This window comes from Apus apus, chromosome 2, assembly GCF_020740795.1.
Source record: "Apus apus isolate bApuApu2 chromosome 2, bApuApu2.pri.cur, whole genome shotgun sequence".
In the NCBI taxonomy this organism is placed as follows: Eukaryota; Metazoa; Chordata; class Aves; order Apodiformes; family Apodidae; genus Apus; species Apus apus.
The window spans coordinates 136,019,263-136,032,080 of NC_067283.1; the positions used below are offsets into that span (position 1 = coordinate 136,019,263).

The 12,818-nt window shown below is 36.4% G+C and overlaps 1 protein-coding gene across 11 annotated transcripts in view; it reads right to left on the reverse strand.

Moving 5' to 3' along the window:
- UBR5 (ubiquitin protein ligase E3 component n-recognin 5) overlaps positions 1-12,818 on the reverse strand; it is an 83,478-nt gene that overhangs the window by 32,832 nt on the left and 37,828 nt on the right. For all 11 annotated transcript variants that reach the window (XM_051612229.1, XM_051612230.1, XM_051612227.1 and 8 more), the window contains 7 exons: positions 10,490-10,606; positions 10,299-10,409; positions 9,395-9,549; positions 7,039-7,156; positions 6,014-6,198; positions 5,056-5,165; positions 3,402-3,514 (listed from right to left, as the gene is read on the reverse strand). In XM_051612229.1, coding sequence (XP_051468189.1) covers positions 3,402-3,514; positions 5,056-5,165; positions 6,014-6,198; positions 7,039-7,156; positions 9,395-9,549; positions 10,299-10,409; positions 10,490-10,606 — 909 coding nt within the window. The remainder of the gene's footprint in view (positions 1-3,401; positions 3,515-5,055; positions 5,166-6,013; positions 6,199-7,038; positions 7,157-9,394; positions 9,550-10,298; positions 10,410-10,489; positions 10,607-12,818) is intronic.

Sequence of the window (12,818 nt, forward strand, 5' to 3'; positions counted from 1 at the left end):
GCTCTTGTACTGTAAGAATTAGTAAATCACTTGGGGTTTTTTGTCCCATCTAATAATTTTTAAAGCCTCTGTTGCAGAGTCTTAGGGCATATTCCTCCAGATGACGGCAGAGTGGAAAAATGAAGTTGTTCCTTTATGGGTCTATTATCTGTTCTTTACACTCAGTGATAAAGTTTTCCACTCAGTCCCCTAGGACTGAAGGATACAGACAAGTCCATCCAGGCATGCTTCATGCCCTCCAAGGAAATGGAAGTTATTCAACCCCACACTGTCATTTCTGACCCTGTAAGCCTCTCTGAAAGAGTTGCTGCCATGCATATCTAAATCAGAACTGTCAAATATGTTTCCTTGATACAGAAACATCTTATGCTATCATCAAAGAGCAAGGCCCTTTGGGTTTCTAGTTGAGACCATAATTTACTCAAAAGGAAAACAAAGCTAAGAGGGAAAACAAAGCTAAGAGGGAAAACAAAGCTAAGAGGGAAAACAAAGCTAAGAGGGAAAACAAAGCTAAGAGGGAAAACAAAGCTAAGAGGGAAAACAAAGCTAAGAGGGAAAACAAAGCTAAGAGGGAAAACAAAGCTAAGAGGGAAAACAAAGCTAAGAGGGAAAACAAAGCTAAGAGGGAAAACAAAGCTAAGAGGGAAAACAAAGCTAAGAGGGAAAACAAAGCTAAGAGGGAAAACAAAGCTAAGAGGGAAAACAAAGCTAAGAGGGAAAACAAAGCTAAGAGGGAAAACAAAGCTAAGAGGGAAAACAAAGCTAAGAGGGAAAACAAAGCTAAGAGGGAAAACAAAGCTAAGAGGGAAGGGGGTAGAGGAAAGGACAGGCAATGCTTTAATTTTGAGTAGAAGTAAGATCTCAGACTTGATCAAAACGAGATACAAGTAATTGTCAATCTTGATTAAGCACTAATTTCTCAACAGTTTCTACACAGAAAGTGCTTACAAAGCATTATTAAAATATCTAGATGTAATCGACCTTATCTAAAATGTTCCTGACAATATAGAACACCTTTCAAAGTTTCAAGATATTGTAGGTAATAAACACCCAGGCATTTCCATGTCTTCTCTCAATTTCTCTAACTAGATGCAGCTTATCAAGCATGCTAGATAAAAGAATATACTGACAAATATAAAAGTATTAGCATCTTTTTCTAACCAAGATTACTGTGGATAGAGTCAAGCGTATTTGCTCCCCATATGCCTAAGCATCACTCTAGTAGCAGAGCATCACTGACAGCTGTAAGAATCCTACCCAAAAAAGTCAAAAGTCAGACCTAATCAAAAGATTAGAATCAGAAGATTCTGATCTAGACTACATTGTGGAAAAAACAACTTCTATTCCTCTGATACCAGTCAGCAGTAACAAAGGCCAATCTCACTCCGTATCTTCTCTCAACTACACTGAAAGAAGACTCCATCAGATTCCTCACTAATGTAGACAACAGAAGAGACAAATGCCAGCCTTTTTGGTTCCACCAGTCTTCCATTAGGTGGATAATCTTATTACCTCCTCCATCTAATGATGGACTTGGAGGGGTAAAGGCTTAGTTTTGTTCCAAGCTCATGAAGTATTTAAACCGAAATGAGACTGAAAGATAATATATTCCAAGGAGAAAGAGAACTAAATCCAAGAGTATACCTAGCAGACTTCTGCTTGCTTTATTTACTTCAAGACTGCCCCAACATAAGAACTTTCACACTCTCACATCAATGACCTCTGGTCATTTGTTGCTTTGGTACCATACACAATCCACATTTACTAAACAGTGTGTAAACTGCGGGTTGTAGGACCTACTGGTGTCAGAATAATCATAAGCATCCATCTTGGATCTTAGCACTCAGGGGAGGGCTGCTACTACATCAAGATCAGCAAGAGCCCAGAGAGAAAAAGGCGCACTGGAACTTGGCACCATCTACCTGACCATTCTGACATAAGCTCATGGCTATCACACTTTATTCACACTATTCTAAAGAATACAGATGTTCAAAGTTTCAGATGCTCTTGCTACAGTTAAAAGGATAGAAATCAGGTTTTTGTTCCTCTTAGCATGTCAGACCTGAATCATTACATAACATAGGAATTTTTTGTCTCAGCAATCAATTAGTTTAACGCCATCCACAACATGCTTGTCCAAAACTATCTGACAAATTACCATAGCACATTTCTCAGTATGCACATGCTCCATGACCATGTTTATTCAATGATAATACTTTAAGAGAACCTAAGCATTGCCCTACTGACACCAGGCTTTGTTACACCAAGAACTTAACACAGTGCTTCAAAGCCTTTCCAACTTTCTGCAACACCAAAGGAAACAAGCTGCTAGGAAACACAGATATAGCATATTCTCAAGCAGGATGCTCATGCCACTGAAGCCATCCATATCAATACATCGAAGATGAGAATTTTCAGAAGATCATTCAGTAAACAAAAGGCCACAGAAGACCAGATGAAGGTATATTTGGGTGGATTCTAAAAGGGTAGGACTTCAGCCATGAAGTCTTAAGAGCCTAAACCCACCTAATTATGTTTTTGCAGTCTGAACCACTGTACACATTCTGAAATTATGCACAGAACAGTCATACTGTTCAAAATTAAAATCTTTGTGCTTAATTCAGCTCACAACAAACCACATTACAAATATTACTGTTCCACAACGAACAAGATCAGCTATTCTGGAGCCCGTAGGAGAGAACCCTGCAAAGAGTAACCTTGCTGCAGACTGAGGTGCCTGAAGTCTTTTTCACACAAATACACAACTGATCTAAATTACAAACAGGTCAAGATTACCTAATCCCTACTATCACACAACAATGCCAAGGGAGGAATGGAGTATTTTCCTCTAAAGCATTCTTAGTCAGAGCAAAGGTTTACTAGAGATAAAATGAAAAAATTACAACCACCAAAGAAAAACATTCTCTGGAGTAATAAATCAAATAGTTTCACAGTCTCATATTAACGAAGCATGTAATTTCTTATCAAAACATTTCTGTTTGGTTGCCAGAACATGAGATTCACCCAAACGTTCAGCTGATGTGTATGTAGAAGTAAAACAGGTGTAACTCCTTCATAATCTCACTGGACATGTGAGAGCTGTTCCTCAAGTAACCAAAAATAATATTTTGGATAAAACTTTTGCTTTTCTTAATATTATGGTTCAACTTAAGTACCAGAACGTTATTTTTTTAAAGATTCATCACATTTTATTCACAATGCATTCAGTTAATGGCTATTATTGTATTATGGACAAATAAAAATGCAACAAAAGCCGTATTAGTCAGAAACATTCTCAGGCATCTCCAAAACTACAACTGTCTTAACAGTTATCTAAAGGGAAAAAACTTTTTTTTTTCCCCTCTCCCCAAAGATGGTGCAACAGTCTATTTTAGACAAACCTTGCCAACAGGAACATTCTTAACATCTTCCACAAACACAACTTCCCTCAAAGACCACTGCTCTTCATTCACTTTCTCCTCCTCTTTTGGAGCAGGAGTCGATCGTCGTCGCTCTGAGAAAAAAAAAAAAAAGTAATTACAGACAAAAAAAAAAAAATTAAATATTTAATCAAGGCATCAAAATACAATGGTCAGTAAACACTAAACCTTTCCCTAAAAAAGGATTATCAATGGAGAAAACTAGAAATTAAGAAGAGGTTAATAAGAATCTGACTTTAAAACCACCTAAAGTCAGAGCTACCTAACACTATGCCATACCACTTCCATAGTGTTCTATGAAATTAGCACTAACAAAGCCCATCTGAAAACAAAGCAAACTTTAAAGACATCTAAGCAAAGTAATTAGAAAGCAACTGTTTTGGCACAGTTCAGATATTCATGCTTTCAGTAACCATGATGACATTGCAAGACCCTTAATTCAGCCCTACAACATGCTACAGTGCTTTATATCACCTTACACAAAGTCTGCTTGTCCACCACACATGGAATTTTTGGTAAACATCTAGAAGAGTAGCACATGAGGCAGAAAATAGCTATTTGGGCTAACAGCAATTGCAACACAGTGAGATTTCCTGCAAAGATACTACCTAAACAGTAACTGTAGCACACTCAGGATCAAATTTTAAATTTGTAACGTGACTAAATTAATACTGACAAGAACCTTTAATCTCCTGAATTTAGTATTGAGTACAATGAATATTATCAATGTTTAAATTAAGAAGCAGAGAACTTAAGATAACCGTGAAGTTAAATTCAAACACTATTTCGAAATCCCAAGCAAAGTTACAGTGAAAAATTAGTTGAAAGAATTGCAAAGAAAAGAAAGCACTAGTGAAAAATTCTATTAAAATGAATTAGTACTGTAGATAAAAGCATACAAGATTCTCAGTCACCAAATGAGCCCATTTGATTCTCTAGGTGAACACTGAAAAACCGCAGTATGTGAACAATTAGAAGAAACAGGAGCAGAGAGAATATTCCTTCAGCTGATGGCATTGTAATCAACCCTTTATAAATGTATGGGTTTAAACAGAGAAAGAAAAATTCTTAAGAGGTCGATTACATTAATTCTAATGCAGCTTTTTAGGTTTTAAAGTACAAATTGTACTATAAAACTTCTCTAATTGCTTTTGTATGTTAGTAAAGAATGTCTGATTTTAGACATGTTATGTAATAGATAACAAACTACTACTTCATGCACTGAAGTTCACCTGCCAAGAAAGCTGTGTAAGAACAGCTTCATCTTAAAAGGAATTTTTCAAAACAAGTTCAGCTTCTGGACTGTAAAGAAACTCACTATCATCTTGCAATTAAAAATAAACAACTTTATTGTCAGACTTCCTCTTGATCACCTCTCGAATGAACAAGGTTTTATGCTTGCTTAGATACACCCTACATCAAGTAGTAACTGCTTACACTAACACATTTAAATTTAACGCTGACAATTCACTGATGCTCCAAAGTCTATTAAAAAGGCTTTCAAACTGAAAGACTGAAATGTGTTCTAAAATTAATGCAGAATCTTTGTAGAACTGCCTCTTCTGAAACCTTCTTATCTACACAAGCACATCACTATGAGCTACACATTACTTACTATATGGCATGGATGCACTGCTTGCTATTGAAGACGCATCACTACAAGTGGAAGCTGGGGAAGGCGGAGGACCCATCTCAGTTTTCACTGGTTCCTGTTTGCTTTCAGGTCTAGGGTTAAAGACAACACTTAGCATGAAGAAAGAAGATTTTAAATCTCTTCTGTGACAATGGACAAAGTGACAGATGTGTTCCAGCCATGTTCCTTTAATAATGCTTTAATGAAATAACACCACGCTTGCAAACAATCCTAACCAGCAAGGCTATACATCCAATGTTGGGAACCATGCTATGCTGCTAAATCAGGGAATGGCTTTATAACATTTACTGAGCATAGATAGAACATCACAAAAAATAAACATCCTTAGATGTACTCCATTCAAAGACAGGAAGAATTATTAGTTTTATACAGTAACCTGACACTCTAGAACTGCTCAGCTTTTTCAAGCTTTTCTTGAAACTGCTTAAATCTGTTTTAAGAAACATTTAAATGGCAATTGTCAACCCAATTACTTTGTTCAAACTACAGCAGGGCTGAAACAGCTATCTCAGTACCATGAAAAAGGGCCTGAAAATACATCCATTTTAAAAACAAACAAACAAACAACCCCACAACCAAAACAAACAAAGCAAACAAACAAACAAACCACCAAAACAAAACAAACCCCACTTTGAAGTACTCAAAGATAACATCTTGGAAACTTCATGAAAACACTGCAGGATAGTCTTCATTTAATATTCTTTCTGCATTTCAAATTTCCGTCCCTGTCTCACATAACTGAGACACCTTTCCTGCAGTGAGCATTTCTGCACATTTAGCAGTTTACAAGAAAACTAGAATCTTATAAAGAAGGGAAAAACTTCAAACTGATAAAAACCTGAGCTTCCTTCTTTCCAATTTTTAATCCATCAACAATTCAAGAGAATATCAAATAAATGTGTGTGTCCTTGACACTTACTTTGCCTCAGTAGTTTTGCTAGCTTTCTCCATGTTTTTCAAGCTCTCAGGTGACCGAAGCTGAAATCGACAGCTGTCATTCATGTTCCAAACAGATTCCATTAACACACCCACTTTAGGAATTCCAGCACTGATTGAAAAAGCAACTGCTCCAGCATGATAGAGAGGGTTATTTCTTAAACACACCTACAGATAGAAATATTTATTTCTATGAGAACAATGGATTACACTGAGGGAAATCATACATGCATGCATTTTCCTGGTGACATATGTAGTAAAAAAAAAACAAAACAACTTATGGAACTAGATTAAAAGAAAAGCACAAAGTACTACGCACTTTGCTAGAAAAAAAAAAGACTCTCTTGTGTAATTCATTACTGAAAGTAACAGCTTTAGCAGTGTGACTGTTTAATATACAGTATTTAGATGCTCCACCACAGAAGGAACAATTCATCCAATAACAAAGACTCATCCCAGAGTGCTTAGAATGGACTTGCAACCAAAATAAATGTGTTCCTTGGGAAGGAGCTGTTTTGTCTCATACCAATTCTAATACTAATCACAAAAAGAATCCTACACTTCTATGTCAGCTGTTAAATTTTTTGGTAAAGGCTTCAAACCAAAGGCCTTTCTCACCAGATAACTAAACCAAACTCAAATACTGCTGGCATTTAAATGCCAAATAATTTAAAAGCTATGTGCTCTGCTGAGAATTTTATTTCTATACTTACTTTATCTCAAAATATAGAATCAGTAGGCAAGTTAAAATAGAAGTACTTTGTACGAGTACAGCTTGTTCCTCCACATTTGCAGCAATAATCATACTTGTAAAAACAATAACAACGCTAACCAGATACATCCATTCACAGTCATATAATTAAAACATACTATTTCAATTCCCCAGTATTGATACAACTTTTATGCATAACAAGAATAAAACCTAATTTGTTTTAGCTTGGTTTTTTTTAAGAGCAGGCTGTAAGCATACGGCACTGTAAAAATGCCACTTGTGACAGTTGCACTTGCCTGGGTTCCAACGGTTATGTTTGGCATAGAGGAGATCCCAGCGCTAGACTTCGGCTTCTTATTTTTTGCTCTGGCCTTTTCTAGCATTTTCTTCCTTTGGCTAAAAGGAACTACACCCCTGTAGAAAAACAAGTATTATTTTTAAAAAGGCTATGAAAAAAAAAATGCTGTTCATAACTTTGAACAGTTTATTCCTTCTGCTTAATGTAGTCATGATCAAACACACAAGTGTCTCTGCCACCTTATCCAGAATCTCAAAGTTCTGTAGAAGTGACATTTTTCTATATTTCTTCCCACTTTTCAAATTCATCTCAACTGGCCAATTTATTAGGGGGAGGAGGAAGAGGGAGACCATGTAAGATACGTCGCTGTCAAATGGCTTTCTTTCTAGTCCAAAATGCTTCAAGACATGTATCACAGATGGCTTTCAAGTTGCAGGCTGTCCCCTGTGAACTTGAGGACATCTTTCCCTACTCTAGTGATAGTTTCCAGAATTTGCAGTCATTTGTTTTTAGATTCTAGAAGCCTCACTTTCTCACTGGGGACATGGCTGAAGGAGTCTAGAACTTTTATGTCAGACTTAAGCTGTAAGAGGGGGAAAAAGGACACTTAATTGGATCCACTCAGTTTAGCTGAAAATGCCTATGCAAGCAGTCATGCTTACTATTATGATACTTCATGTATTAGCCAGTGGGTTATACAGTTGCATGCTTTTACTTGAAAACCTCATTCATGCTAAGTAAAACATGAAACGCATCAGTCCTGTGCAACACTGGAAATGGAAATCCTTTCCAATGTACTACAGATCATTGTAACTAAGGATATCACAGAATTACGAAGGTTGAAAAAGACCTTTAAGATCAAGTCCAACCATCTGCCCTACAACTCCTAACCACTAAACCATCTGCCAAAACACCATGTCTATCCGTTTTTTGAACGCCTCCAGGAACGGTGCCTGCAGCACCTCCCTGGGCAGCCTGTCCCAATGCCTCACCACTCTTTCCATGAAGAAATTTTTCCTATTATCCAATCTGGACCTCCCCTGGTGCAACTTGACCCCATTTCCTCTTGTCCTATCACTAGTCACTAGGGAGAAGAGGCCACCTCACCACAACCTCCTTTCAGGTAGTTGTAGAGAGCAATGAGGTCTCCCCTCAGCCTCCTCTTCTCCAGTATTAGATACCAGTATTAGCAAAAGCTTCTGTCTACCAACAATCTGATTAACGTAACATCAGCATTGCTGACCTTTAACCCTTCCCAGAAAGGACGTGTTGGGTAATAAATTGCTTTCAAAGATTATGTAGAAATTCTAGCACGTCTTTTTGTATATATTGCACTGATTATTCCAAAAGCAGGTTCTAATAGCCAGGTATCTCCAATGTTATGGCTTATTAGTTTCTATACTAAGAGCAATACTCTTACTTTCATTATGTCATAACCAAGAACCAAAGAGCTGTAATTCGGAGATTTGGGACTACAAGTTAGATTAAAATACAGTCTTGTTTAAGTTTACAAGCCTAGCTGCAACTGTACTTAAGTATTTTCCAGAGAGTTATTAGAATTTAACAAGAAAGCTGTTTTATAGAATCAATTTTGAGTGCTCCCGTTTCCAACTCATCCAGTATTTAACTCATCTAGTATTTAACTCATCTGTGCCTAAACACTACTGGAGCTTTGGGCATGATCTGTAATGCAATGACTCCTGACACAGACAAAAACAGTGGATTTGACAATGTGTTAGTAACATTCAATTAATTCATTCAAATTAGAAATTTATTTCAGAGCTTTTTTGGGAATGTTATTTTTGAAGTTTTGTTTTTTGTTGTTTTAAAATGGTTTAAAATAGGCTTAATCATTCATACTTTACAATGTTTAAAAACGTTATATTTTTAACAACAAGCTCCAGAGGGAGCATTTGATCTTACTTCTCCCTTCTTTAAGATTTGGATCAAAAACTAACAGATCAGACTTCTTAACAGTGCCGGACAGAAGAATGTGGACTTCATTTGTGGGTAAGTTTATTCCATATTTATAGTCTGAAAATGGCCTGAAAGGCATAAAGCAGGTTATTCTCTGATACCGTGTAGTACTGATATACCTGGACACTAAAGCGTTTTATACATATCTCCTAAAAGAATAATCTTATTCTCTTAAAGATGTTATAACTGGATCCAAAAGCCTTAGGCATTAAAAGAAGAGAACAGATACACTTTTAAAAGGGAATCTAAACTCAAGTGCAGAGTTACAGGCCTTGAAACAACTGTGACTCAGTAGATCTGCAATGCTTCTCAGAGCCAAGGACATGAAGGTGTCCAGACGATCTGCACTGTTGTACACAAACACAGTATTTACTTACCACCAATACAAGTTGTTCTCTAGTTGAGCACACGTATAAAGAGCACAACAATGTAAAGAAACAATCCGTTCTCCCTGAAGCTCCGAGTATGTCTGTGCAATGTGTTCTAATTTAGAAGCTACAGAGCTTAAAGTTTCATCTACCCATGTAGCAACCTAAGGGAGAAGGGAAGAAAAGAAGAGAGAGGAAAAAAAAAAATAAGTTCCACCTTATTTGTCGTATTTATTGGTCTTGAAAGGAAAAAAAACAACAACAAACTACCACAAAATAAAAAACAATCCCTTTCAGGTTTTATCCCCTAGTACCTTTTTTCCCCCCAAGAAAAGAGCCTTCCAGGATTTTTTTTCTCCTCTATTTCCAGTCCCAAACAAAACAAAAAAGGTAATAAAAAAACCCAAACAAATTCTGAGAGGTGTCATAAAAATACTTCAATAAGTGCAGTTTCAAGTTTACTTTTAACATGGCAGAACAGTATCTGTAGATAACATACTTTACATCAGTGAAAGCTTCAGTGCCTTAAGTTTTTCTACTAAGTATATACCGAACATTAACAACCGTCTCTATCCTTAAACCAGTCTGTTTCTACTGTAACAGCAAAAAATCAAGTATTTCAGATAATTAGGTAAAACAGATATATTTCACTGTTTCAGCTGTGTATCTGCCAGGTTGCTGTTTTTTTAAAATGTTTTTGCATTTTTATAAAACCCCAGTTGGGTTTCTGTGTTGCTTTTGCAACTGTATAGAGGAAAATAAGTGAAATGAACAAACAATTAAGTACTTTCTGCTACCAATGAAGCTGAAGAATCAACTTCTCTATTATATACTGCAAGTAATTGAAAAAAAAAAAAAAACACAAAACAACACAGCTTTGTCAAATTCAACAGCCAACACAAACATTTCATACCTTGTTATTTTCAGTGGCAACAGTTGCTCTAATACTGTTTGCAGAAAGGAGCACTATCTTTTCATTGGTCAGTCCCAAGAACATGGCTCGTGGATGATGTAGGGAAGGATTCTTTGGAAACAAAAAACATTTTTTAGATATTCAAAGCATATAAATAATTCTGAAGGTAAATATTTAAAGACGTACAGTACCTGTGCATTTCTGTAAGGCTCTGATTCACTCCACTTCCATTGATAGAGCTCTCCTTTACTGCTAACAGCCACGAGCTCAGAATACAGAGCTCCAATAGAAATAAACTTTGTTCCATCCTACAAATTCAGAAATATGAAGTCTAAGACAGTGATATTATAAATACAGATTAAAATATATAAATGCAAAAATATGAACTTGAAACTGTTAGGTTTTTTTCAGAGTTCCCATGAATGTTGAACCTTAAAATAAAGACATATCCAGCTTGTCTCAAGCTCAGCATGCTCTCAAACACACACACACAATATTGCTTCTGACAGGAGGGAATAAAGAAATAGGTATTATTTTCCTGAAGTTTAGCAATAACATATAGATGGCAATTAACTTGGACAGTTTATTAAGAGCTTCCACAATTTTTTAAGAACATGACACTGCTCATAGAATTAAAGATGGGAAGATCTTTTGACTTCTGTCAATTTTTAAAAAAGTTTCCCACTAAAATTCTGGCTTCTTGGGATGAGCAAAAAGCAACACAATTCCATTATCCTACTCCTAAATATACTCATGAAGGTTACTTCCAAATGCCCCAGAAATCAATCAACAAATTCACTGCCTCATCAATTAAACAAATATTCTATTTCACTTTTGAAGGTAAATACACAACTGCAAACAAAATCAAGTACTATCACATTAATGCATCGTTATGCACTGACAGATTGAAAAAGTTCCTAGTTATAGGTTATCCCCGCCCTTCTCTTCATTTTAACTTTTTACCAGAGCTCATACAGCATCTCTCTGCTGCTTAGATAGAACCACTTTGCTCAATCGCTTCACCCTGTCCCTTACCCAGATTTCTCAGGCCTGTTTTCCCCCCGCCTCCCATCTGGTTGTATATTAATGTTGCAGCAACTATGCAACAGTTACTATCTCACTTTTTACAACTTCCTGCTCCCCCTTGCATTGAAATGAACCTCAAACTGCAAACTTCTGAATTTGAGTGATTTTACAAAATATTTACCTCTGAGAAGTTTACTGAGAAACATTTGTAAGGCCTGTCCATTTGCTGCTCCTCAGCTATAGAACAACTACGTTCTTTCTAAATTTCATTACTGCCAACAACTGGAAGTCCTCATCCAGTTAAGGGAGAATACAGTTTTTTAAAAAAATGTTAAAATAAACCTTAAACTAGTATGAAATCAAATTCTGTCTTCTACAGCTACAGATCTGAAAGACAGGTACATGATAACGAGTCTTCTCTGTAGTAGCTCTCTCAGATCTGTAACTCGAGGTGTCTCTTAGATTACAATGCCACCACATCTAAGCAATTCAACCCTCTGATGGGAAAGTGAACTCTTCAGACCTTTAAAAAAAGCCCACCATTCAGCATATTTATCTGTCCCCTCACTTAAGACATTTTTCTTTCAGCTACAGAATTGTACAGATGGAAACATTTTTAGTTTCATAAATCTGGATTCATACTTTTTTTTTTTACTATTTTCATTCCCAAAAGCGAGCATTTCAAAAGGTGCAAGTGTGTCCTTGAATAACATGGGATTCAGTGAATCTCCTATCAGTAGCTCAAAAGGTTTACCAATATTTTTGAGAAAGAAAGCAACAGGAAAGGACAGAAGCAATCACAAGGAATCATCTTTTATATCCTAATAACAGGATCTAGAATTAGTTAAATCGTAATTATTTGGTTCTGAGGCCATCTACCAATACAGCACTTGCCATTGCATAAATATTGCATATTCTGAGGAAAAACTGCCATCAGAACATACTGTAAGACTAATGAGATGCATCTCAACTTCATCAGCATAAATGAACCTTCAGAAATTATCTGGCCTAATGCCTCAAAGTTAAGTATGGAATGCAATTAATTTTTGCTCAAGACTATTATTATGGCCTTTAATCTTACTAATCTGTTTTATAACTTCTTTTAAAAAGTTTTACACCATGAGCTCAACACTAAAGAGACCTGCCACTCGACATTTTTCTCTCCCACCAACAATATATTGGCAGTTGTGACCTAAAACTGCTACATACACCTCCATGAGGCCATTCAAAAGACTAATGGCACAAAGATGCACAACCAACATGACGGCTCTAGTTCTGTAACTGATGTCTTACGTGTTCAACTATACATTCTGACTTCAGACCAGAGGAATGTCATACTTGAAGGTGATGCAGATGGCTGAAAAAATCTTAGTATCTCAATAGCTAAACAGAATATACCTATTTGAACAAAACAAAGGCTCAGCTTGCACCTACCTACAATCTAAAGAAACCACACATAGTTGCCATTCTATAGGGTTGCCATTCTATCTATCT